This window comes from Limulus polyphemus, unplaced genomic scaffold (assembly GCF_000517525.1).
Source record: "Limulus polyphemus unplaced genomic scaffold, Limulus_polyphemus-2.1.2 Scaffold2671, whole genome shotgun sequence".
NCBI classification, from domain to species: domain Eukaryota; kingdom Metazoa; phylum Arthropoda; class Merostomata; order Xiphosura; family Limulidae; genus Limulus; species Limulus polyphemus.
The window spans coordinates 150,644-162,357 of NW_013668281.1; the positions used below are offsets into that span (position 1 = coordinate 150,644).

At 34.9% G+C, this 11,714-nt stretch overlaps 1 protein-coding gene across 1 annotated transcript in view; it reads right to left on the reverse strand.

The window, feature by feature from the left end:
- The window catches only part of LOC106467585 (locomotion-related protein Hikaru genki-like), a gene marked incomplete at its 5' end in the record, with an annotated part of 46,217 nt that extends 35,488 nt beyond the window's left edge, over positions 1-10,729 (reverse strand). Inside the window, one exon of the mRNA XM_022395795.1 lies at positions 10,510-10,729. Coding sequence (XP_022251503.1) covers positions 10,510-10,729 — 220 coding nt within the window. The remainder of the gene's footprint in view (positions 1-10,509) is intronic.
- Positions 10,730-11,714: the final 985 nt, after the last annotated feature.

Below are 11,714 nucleotides of genomic sequence, written 5' to 3' on the forward strand. Positions count from 1 at the left end.
GTACAGTAAGGTTGAATATTTCATAATTTAATATCGGAATAAATATACTAGTAGAGAAGTTTGGACGATCCATGATAGAAATCAAGGGTGGTTTATCTAATTTCTATTTTCATGGGGTTTTTTAGAGATAACTATCATACCCACAACCGGCTATAGACGGTGAGTGATCTGGGACGTCGTGGGTTCTTAGCACCCAGAACCTAATCCCCCTTTTTTTCGGTTACGTGCTAACTAGCTCTGCATCTGTTTTTGATTATGTCTGACAGATGGAATATCCTCAATGCTTTTGGGGGCTATAACCGCAGACATTTTCACTTTAAAATAATACCTTTTGTACAAATGATATAATTTTACATTGTTATATTAGAACTTTGTTGGCGCGTACATCTACATGTACAATAAATAAATTGTAGGTTATATTATAATTTCGTCAGAGCTATACAGTGCTGAGTGATCGCCTGTACGCTTCTGATATTTATATGTAATAGCGATTCGTTGTACAAAGCAGCAAACTCGCGCTCATCGCTATCATATCTCTCCACGTGAAATATGACTCAATTATGTAAAATTGATTCTAATCTCTAACTAAGAGAAAGCATTGCAATGCATCTTTTTGCGGGTGCCGAAAGGATATATATACTGCTTCACAATTGTACTTATTTGTAAGTGAATAATGTCGTGGGCGTATCCAAATCGCAGTGGTTTGGCTAATCTTCAGAAATAGCAAAGGAAAACAAATTACACTGCTTTGTAAGAGGAAAAAATATCTACATGATATGCATGATACACTATGTCGCCCCCCAGTGGCACAGCAATATGTCTGCGGACTTACTACGCTAGAATCCGGGTTTCGATATCCGTGGTGGGCAGAGCACGAATAGCCCATTGTGTAGCTTTATGCTTAATTACAAACAAACAATACACTATGTCCTAAAATATCTAATTTTTCTAAATTTGAAAGCTATTCCGTTAAGAAACAGAATTTAAAAAAAATTGAAGTTAAATTATATATAAAGTGTACTATACACAGTAATTATTATATTAAATGCTTTACTTTGCTTATATATTTATTTGTTTTTACAAAGCTACACAATGGGTCATCTGTGGTGTGCCCACTACAGGTATCGAAACTCGGTTTTAGCGTTATAAGTTTTGAAACTTAACACTGTGCCACTGATAAAAAAGGGGGGGAGGAATGTTTTACTGAGTAGTTACTTGTACGTCAACAATTTCTGAATATTTTGCTTGTATTCATAATGATGCATTTTATAATTCACAAACATACTGATATTTTTGTCTATTTCATAAACGTTAATAAACAAAATCAGTCAACAATATTTCTACCACTACGTTCTTTATTCAGTCCATTAGAGTTTGTTCAAGAAGGCGAAGATTGTATAATAGTATTTTAACTGGACAATATTCATCATATCCATTGCCGACGACGCGTTTCGCTCAATACAAAGCTCATCAGGCCTGCTGGGACACAAGAAATACAGTAGTGCTAGTAACACTATTTATATAGGTCGTTTGTTACAAAAACAATTGTTATAGTTTGTAGAACTTTTCTAATTGTTGTAACAAATAACGTTTCGACCATTACTGTGTTTGTTGTATGTTTACGGGCTAGCCGTGAAACACATCGTCGCCAATGGTTATAGTACATATTGTGTGATTGAAATACTATTATACACTCTTCTTCGTCTTGAAAAATCCCTAAGGGTCCGAATAGTGTTTTGTTTGTTTGTTTTTATAGCAAAGCCACATTGGGCTATCTGCTGTGTACACCGTGAGGAATCGAGCCTTGGATTTTAGCGTTGAAAGTTCGTAGACTTACCGCTGTTCTACCGGGCGACATCTGAATAGTGAATGCAGTGTAAAACATATAATAGGTCTAATAATAAAATGTTAAGAAAAGTATAATTAATTAGACTGCCTAGTCCGTTGCAGCGGGAGTTACGAATCAAAGAATAGATTAGGCCTCTACCTCATCTTTTCTTCAGTATGGTCGCGGGTTCGAATCCACGTCACCGAACATGCTCGCCTTTTCAACCGTGGGGGCGTTATATTCGTTGGTAAAAGAGTAGCCCAAGTGTTAGCAGTGCGTGGTGTTAACCAGCTGTCTTCCCTCTTGTCTATCACTGCTAAATTATGGACGGCTGGCGTGGATAGCTCTCGTGTAGCTTTGCGCGAAATTCAAAATAAACTAAATCAAACAATTCTTCACAAATAAATAAATATAATCAATAACAATGTAATATAAAACAAATGTTATTGTGTTTCGTTGTGTATTTAGTGCAAACAATTTCAAGCGCTTGGATATAACACCTGTTCATGTATTATGTTCATCTGTTATGATATCACAGGAATTCGCCCGTCGATAACATCCCATAACACAAAAAAGGAACATTCCCAAGTACAACCTATATAAACTCCCGAACATGCGATAAAGTGTCTGATTAAATGGGCTGCTTAGTAAATGTTATAAATCAGCCGCTAGAAGGAGAGGTTCAAACTTCATAAGGGTTGTAGATAAAGGGAGGGGTCGTCTTAGCGGTATAGTATATTTTTGACTCCTTGAAACTACTTTCTTTGTCGTCCTACGTACTTAACCTGATGACAGTGATTACAAATCTTTGTCCGACATTGAAATGTTTAGCAATACGTTTCTTCGAAGGACGATGAAGTAAATCTTAGACCACATATATTGACAAACCTTCTATATAAAGACTCCATTGTACATGTATTCCAGTTTTCAAGACCACGTTTAAGCAATCAATTGGAGCTGCATCTGAGCGTTTGACAAGTGTGGTCGAATGAGATTGCTGTGGTTTCTGTTTTTTCCGCTATCTTTCTCCCGTTAGCAGTCGTTGGTTTTGATATGTGATTGGAAGTTTGTGAACGCTTGGCTTGTTAGCCTTAGTACGTTTCGAATCCTTATTTATTATCCTTTTAACGACACCACGAAATATGTCCAGTTTTATGGCAATGGTTTTTGAGTTGGAGGATTATCTTATGTAACCATAGCCTTCACTTAATGGGTTCGAATGTTGCCCTGGATTCGATTTGGGTGTGTTTTGAAGCTGTTGTTGTCTTATTAGCTCCGCCGAGCGAGTTTCAAATATCTTATGGAGAATATTGGAGGTCTCCTTCTTCGACATATTATATCCTTTAGCTGAACAATGCTTAACAATATCGCTGAATAAGTTCATTTTGCAGAAAAGGCTGTGACATATTTCTCTGGCCATACGTCTATACATCGAGGACCTATTGTCAAACGGTCAAGTAACTGCAATGAACCAAATGTATATAGGTGCTAAAGGTTATACCTGTGGTGCAACAGCTCGTGTCGGTTCCGACGTGCCATACGCATGTCCAAACTGTTCTTATGTGAGATTAACCGTAAGTAGTACAAAAGAGTAGAAATAGACACACTATGGATATTATGTATTTCGTCTGTGCAATTTATCATGATTTAACCATTTCAAGTCCCCCGGTGGGTCAGTGGTTAAGCTTACGGACTTAAAACGTTACCATTCGGGGTTCGATTCTCCTGGGTGAACGAACCACATATAATCCATTGTGTAGCTTTTGGCTAAAAACACGCAAAAAACATTTTAAAAGTGAACCCCACAATATATTTTTTAACTTTCCAAAGTATTGCGTAATTTAAAAAGTAATTTAAGTTTTACATAGATGACCTTTAACTCTAATTACTTTGATTTTTGATATGAGCTATATTTCATTAACATGTATTAAACTAAGATCATTAAGGACTGCCCGGCATGGCCAGGTGGTTAGGGCGCTCGACTCGCAAGCTGAGGGTCGCGGGTTCGAATCCCCGGCCCACCAAACATGCTCGCCCTTTCAGCCGTGGGAGCGTTATAATGTGACGATCAATTCCACTATTTGTTGGTAAAAGAGTAGCCTAAGAGTTGGCGGTGGGTGGTGATGACTATCTGCCTTCCCTTTAGTTTTACACTGCCAAATTAGGGAGGGCTAGCACAGATAGCCCTCGTATAGCTTTGCGCGAAATTCAAAACAAACAAACATAATTAAGAACTACATTATTACAACACACGAAGTATCAACCCAAAGACGTTTGGTTAATGTATATTTATTCGCTGGCATATTTATGGGTCCTTCAAAATAGTACAGCAGTGTCAAATGCTACTGTTCAACACAGGCATGTTCAAATTCTTACAAAAAACTTTGCAGTGGAGTATTTTCATTTCCTGTTTCATTTACATTTGACTTCGAAATATTCATTTTGATCGACAGATGTAACCTGAAAACTATCAAGGTTACCTTAGGTTACATTGAGTAGTTTTTCAAATGTAACAGAGGGAATCTACTACGTGAAAAAAAAAACACACACACATAAAACGAATCTGCTAGAAACATACATTATCTGTTATTACTATCATATAGCATATAGCGAATTCTAAAAACTAAAAGTTTTTATAACAGCGATAAAAAATTTAGAAATATCCAATTTTGAATCATATTTACTTTGTTCAATAAATCGTTTGATATCACAAAAATATAAACGCGTTTCGCACTTTGGGCCCATGGGTTGCGTTATAAGAGTGACAGTGAAATCGCACTATTCGATTCGAGTAGCCAAATAATTAGCAGTTGCTGCTGTATGCTAGCTGTTTTACTCCTAGTCAATAAGTTAACAATTATAGACGACTGTGCGTTGCTTTCGTAAATAATGATGAAGGACAAAAGGATTCTTATGCTTGTAGAAAGGCGAATAAAAGTGTAATCAGTATAAATTAAGACACTGAAAGGAAAAATATACACAAACATATCGCTAGAGTTCATATTATAGCTTTACTCCAGATATACAATATACGTCCATGCTTACACGTAGACGGAAGCATCGAGAACAATGATTGTTATAGAAAAACCAACCTATCTGTCCAACCTTCGGAGGGATTCAGCAGAAGCAAACAAATAATGTTCTAGGTTTGGGCTAACAGAAGTATAAGCATTTACGATGACGTAATTTTGTACGATGAAATGCTTATACTTAGTACAAAACTACTTAAAGTTTAAATGTGTTTAACTTAATAACTATGTGTAATATAACTCTACTTAAAGTTTAGTCTATGTGGTTTGTATAATTAATATTTAAAATTTATTCTATGTGACTTATATACTTAGTACTTGGAGGCTATCTAATTATGGCTCGTGCAACCGACTTCAATTCTGTTTAAGGAAGGTTCTAGAAGTTGGCGAACGAAAACTTAATAGATTTTGTAAATGTTAATTTGCGTTTATAAATGTGACATTAATGTGACGTCACTGTGTGGTTGTGTAGTCAATAACCATCGAGTTTAGTAAGTTTTCCTTTTAAAGTTTATTTAATCCATCCTAAGTTTATCCTAGTGACTGAACAAGGAACTTTCACCGATAAGAAGCATAGAGTGATCAGACGTGTTAAGGACTTACTAGAGGGCCTTCATAATTCTATACATAAATGTTGTTGATTCTCGATAGTAGCATTACCCGAAGTGCTCGGTAGAGTTTATGTGTACTCAGAACTTCTACAATTTCCATTACTTCGTCCAACTACTTAAAACCTTAATTACTTGTTGGCATAGTACTAAGCAGATACAAAAACGTGCTACTGACTGACTTAATAACAGAAACCTTTTTTTTCTTTCCCTATTTTTCTTTCTAGAGCTACGTGCCTACCTGTATCTTTATAAAGTCACCAAAAATATCAGATTATAATTATTCCATTTTTTTTCTTCAAAATTATTATACATATAACTATTTTCAGCAATAATTGCTTCTCTCTTCTCCTCAACTTTTAAAATTGAGATTAAGAGTGCTGAAATTGAAAAGTTAAATTTGTAGTGTGAATTAGTATTATTTTTTTGTGGATGTTTTTTAACAATCATTATATACAAAATTGCTGTTGCTTTCTTAGCGTAAGGTTACACAATCTGCACTTTGCTCACCAAGGGGAATCGAACTCAGGATTTTTGCGTTGCAAGTGCGTTTGTTTGTCTGAAGTTAAGCACAAAGCTACACAATGGGCTATCTGTGTTTCTAGCGTTGTAAGTCCGCAGACATACCGCTGTGCCACTAGGGGGTTGCAAGTCCGTAGACTTATCAATTACCAACCGGAGGACCTGTATACAATTCCTGGTTTAGGAAATTCATGATTTGGTAATTAACCAGTTTTAACAGAATGCAGTACAAAATCTTCACCAATCAAATTAGGAAAAGTGATGATGTATTCATAGTTCGAAAATCTATTATTCTTAATCAAATCAACATTTCATTCATTGCATTATTAACAAGCAACCTACAGTCCGTTCAAATACAAATAATAAAACTGAAGAAATGGAAACTGAGACAGAACGGAATTCGAAACCAAAATTCTATCTACTTTTATACTTACTAACCATACACGTTAACCAACTCAGCCGCCATGTCTGGAAAGTTCCATTTCTCTGTTTTTATTTTATTAGTTTTTAAGTATATATAACGTAACAGAACTCTTGTAAAGCTCAGAATGCACGTATTACAAACTTGTGCCTTATCTTATTTATTTTTATTATAGATTTGTTTCTTATTTTTGTTTTAGAATACTGCTTTGTAATGTTAGTATTCGAGACATCTAATAGCTTAATTAGCATAAAACTTTTGCCCAATAAATTACGTCTTGGGCTCAAATCCAACTCTGTATCAGTTTCCAGCTTTTCAAGAACACTTCTATCTTCACAGGACAGTGAGAGGAATACCCTCTTTAAAATCTGAAGTACGAATGGCACTTGATTTGCTAGATGACTTCCAAGAGGCCTTGAAACTAGGTGGCCCTGAAAGCCTACATAAACGAACATGTGATCAAGCGCGTGAGCTCCTTGACGTAATTATCTTAGAAAAAGAATAAAAGAAAAAGTGTAATAGGTAAGTACGTTTCTTATCTATAAGCACCTGATAGTCACTAAAAAACTTAGATGTTAGTTTTATCACCTGGTGGTTTAATGATCATGCTATCATCATAAAGAGTGTGTGAAATAATTATAAAATATAATTTAACGAGTTATTGTACAATAAACCGAATTTCTTATTTTCATTCTTTTGTTTTGCAGTGGGTGAGAGTATTGTAAATTTTCTGCATTTAAAATAGTTTAACTTATCAAGTGCTTCTTCTTTTTAAAGAAACTCTAATAATTAACATTCTCACAAGTGTAAAAAAAAATATTAGAAAGTAGGAATTGGAGCACCAAAAAGTAAGGAAAGAAGGTAGGAATGGGCGGGTTAACATTTCAACACTTGGTGGTTTTTGACACAGTGCAACCTCAAAGTGGATGTGGCCATCGTCCCGCCCATTCATACTTCATGTTTTACTTTGAACTTTAATTCAATTATAGACTTAATTTATGAGTAACTAATCCTTTTTAAATATTCAACAAATTTAAAAAAATCAGTAGTTTTGATACTATTCTTTTGGCCTACCCCTTAACAGTCAGATAGCTGTCTCCCATTAGGAATTTATGATTATTGGAGCTTCCTGTCTCACTTCGGATATCAACATCCCCCTTATGATGCCATGCATTTCGTTAGGGTCCCGTACATACATGTATTTGGTTGCTTAAACAAAGTTTACAACAGAGAAATTCAGTTATATGTACCTTTCATTTAGTTTGAACAATTAACAAGTTACAAAAACGCGAACTAGCAATGGACAGAATGATGGCTACGCTCAATTTAAAGTTGCATTTGTCAAAAAACATCAAGTGTTGTAATGTATTATCCCGCCCATTCATACCTTGTTTCCTTACTTTTTTTGGTGTTCCAGTTCATACTTCCTAATTTTATTTAAAATTTCTTTCCACTTATCTCATAGCTCTTTTTTTTGTACAATGTCTCGAGAGTGACTGAGCTTTAGGCTCGTAGCTTTTCTTGGTGCCAAATCTCGAGAGTGACTGGGCTTTAAGCCTATCTCTCTCATAACTCTTCTTACATTTATCTCTCGACATTTCGTGGCTTTTGCTGATATCTTTATTATAGGTTTCATTCATCTAGCGAAGGTGACAGCCTTTCCTTTGGGTGGATTAATGGCTAAAGTTTGTTTCGCATATTCAGCATTACTGTTTCTAATCTTATCTATATTCTTGAAGTAATGCTCTCTTTGCTGGGTTAGTTTCCAAGGTTAACATCATAAGATTTTCTCCTTTTCTCTCGTTTTGTTTACTTGAAAAGCATATTTCAAAAATCGCACTCTTCCAAGTACAACCTTAGATGTGAATAGGTCACACTGTGTTTGAAAACAATTCAAAGGTAATTTATACAACTTAGCATTCTTGTTTTCAGTCCAGAGCACTTGAGCAAAGACGTGTCAGACTTCAGCGGTGGTAGCGTTTGTCTTCACGTCTTAGGCACCGACTGCTATGACAAAATTGCTTTGTTCATCACAGAACCCAAGAGTCAGATAAATAGAACTGAAAACTTTGCTTTCAAAGGTTTGATCGTAGTTAGAAACTAGATCAAGAGAATCTACATAGTGAACGTTTTTTGTGTAGCTTATACAGCTGTAGGTTGATCATGTAGCGCGTGCGCATAAGCAATAGAGTATTGGTATGTAATATGAGGGCGGGTTGTTAGTTGGCAACTCACAGAGCGTGCTCGTAATCATAGAATATGGCTACTAGTGTATTGTTAGCTCGTTACTAGTGTTGCAAAATGGATATTTTTATTACTTGTTATTACTAAAGTTATAAGTAAAACTAAGGAAAACGCTTTTAGCCAAAGTAGCGTAATTCAATCATGTATATTTAGATTTGCATAAGATGAAGGGGCGGAGAGAGCTTGCCTTTCCAGCAACGTTAGTCAGTCAGCTAGAAAGTCAGAATGACACATTTGTGGTTTTGTGAAAATTTTGTTTTTACTCTACCGACTTTCTAAAGTGCTTTGATGGCTTGTTACTCTGCAATTGGTTTGTTTACTACTCAACAATGTGTGTAAATTGCTTATAAAGTTCTATTTACATGCTGTTTGCAGTGTGTTTCATATTTTAATTTGTGTTGCACACCTTGTCCATTCCTAATATAAGAACTACCGTACTTATGATAACCAAAATACCATAACCAACTTCTGTTTTTATGAATATCGGGTATGAAAAAAACAAACTTGTGTACTAAATTTAACAATGATCCATATCATGCGCATTCCCTACTCTTTACTTGATAAGAGTGCCATGTACGATGATTGGCATTTCATATTTATTAAGATGTTTCATTTATTGGCTTAAAATATATTCACAGATTTCAATATAAGTTTATCATATCTAAATATAAGCAATTCAGACACTATAAGTCCGAGATGGTAGGGGTCACTAAATGTTATTCGAGGTATTTGTCATAGACAATTAAATCTTTGAAACATTTCAATCTTATGTGTTTTATACAAAATTTGAGGGGGATAACTATATAAAAGTATAGATATTTACTTCTGATCAGATAAATTATGCACCTAGAGAGAAACTGAAATTCAACATATAGCAAATTAAAATATACCCTCCTTACGTTTTTACTTAGACTAGTTGGGTACCCTCTATGTTATCGTTACCTTCAGCCGTAATTCTAATTGTATGTAAATTTAAAAATACTAGTATAAACGAAATCATAATAAACACAATAAGTAATAACTTCTAATTTTTGTAAGGGAAATTATTGGAATTACGTATTTGGACTGAATCTTGTATAGGTGTATTAATATAGGTGTATCACTTTCCGTATATAAGACCTGCAAGTATGTAATTCTTATAGAACCTTTGAAGATCTTGACAGTAGCATGGATGGGTGCTATATTAACAATTTAGGTTGGGCTTGTATAGTAATACTTTAACATCGTGGTATTTATGTCCAAACATCTTTATGGGGTTGGAATGCCAACTTCAAGGACAGTTTTACTGTCTCTCCCCCCCCCCCCCGGTCGTATGTATTCCAATTATTTATTTCTTCTTACATTTATTTATTTGTTTATTTTTATTATTGTTTTGAGCAGCTGCCTTTCCACATCTGGCTGCAGATAGCGAAAGGCGGTAAAGATGTGGGACGTTGTGGGCTAGAGCACCCACATCTGCACTTTTTTATTTATTTTTATTATTATTATTATTAAGAATGTGAGGCCTGCGAAACTGAGGTTGAACTGGACAGACGGTGTATCCACCAACGCAACTTGGGTCTTGCTTCCGCCAGTACCACAAAAACCAGGGTACATTGCATAACTACCCACCTTATGGTGTGTGCCCAGGTGGTGCATGTTTGTTTTGTAGCTGCGTTGTTTCTATCTTCCTTTTTTGCTTTCATTTTCTATGTAATATTACAATTATATATATACTAACTATAATACAAATTCTTAAGACAAGGGAAGATGTTTGTTTTTACAAATAAATGTTTTGAATGTTAAACTTCATTGTCACTGATAATTATTTCCGAATTGTTTTGTATAGTTTTACTATATTATCAGCTAAGACACTACCTTCTTGAATTGTACAGAGTGGTCCTATCCAGACTCCGTTAAAGCACTTAATTTTGCACACGCGCTTCTGTGCTAATGGGCCGATGATCCCAAGAAACTGGACTTCGTGCACTCCTCTAAAGTTTGTTCCTCCTCCGCCAGGTAAAACGGATCCATTTACTATGACTTCTGGTGGAGCGCAGTCACTACGGAACCCCGCTTGTTGAAGAACTAAAATGCAGACAATCAATATTTGTAAATTATGCACGAAAAGAAACGACGTACGTAATCACATAATATATAATTTGTTATATAAGACCATCTTTCTGATATATGTATGAGAAAGAGATGATAAATAATGCAAAGATTATCAGCTAAAAGAATGTTTAATGATAATGTTATTAATATGACTTCCACGAGATGTATTAAAGAATGTAAGAGTCAATATTTGGTTTAATTCAGAAGTTTTATGCTTAAATGAAGATTGTAACAAAATTTACTGATTGAAGTGTTAGAGAAATATTCACGTGGAAATTTCTTGGATTAAAATAAATAACGTTTTGAAACGCTGAATAAAGGGATGGAGAGGGGCAGAAAAAGGCAGGCTTTTTGTACATACTCAACACGATATAGTAAAACAGCTTTTTGTACATACTCAACACGATATAGTAAAACAGCTTTTTGTACATACTTAACACGATATAGTAAAACAGCTTTTGTACACACACTATACGATATAGTAAAACAGCTTTTGTACATACTCAACACGATATAGTAAAACAGCTTTTTGTACATACTTAACACGATATAGTAAAACAGCTTTTGTACACACACTATACGATATAGTAAAACAGCTTTTGTACATACTCAACACGATATAGTAAAACAGCTTTTTGTACATACTTAACACGATATAGTAAAACAGCTTTTGTACACACACTACACGATATAGTAAAACAGCTTTTGTACACACTCTACACGATATAGTAAAACAGCTTTTTGTTCATACTTAACACGATATAGTAAAACAGCTTTTGTACACACACTACACGATATAGTAAAACAGCTTTTGTACACACACTACACGATATAGTAAAACAGCTTTTGTACACACTCTACACGATATAGTAAAACAGCTTTTTGTTCATACTTAACACGATATAGTAAAACAGCTTTTTGTACATACTTAACACGACATAGTAAAACAGCTTTTTGTTCATACTCAA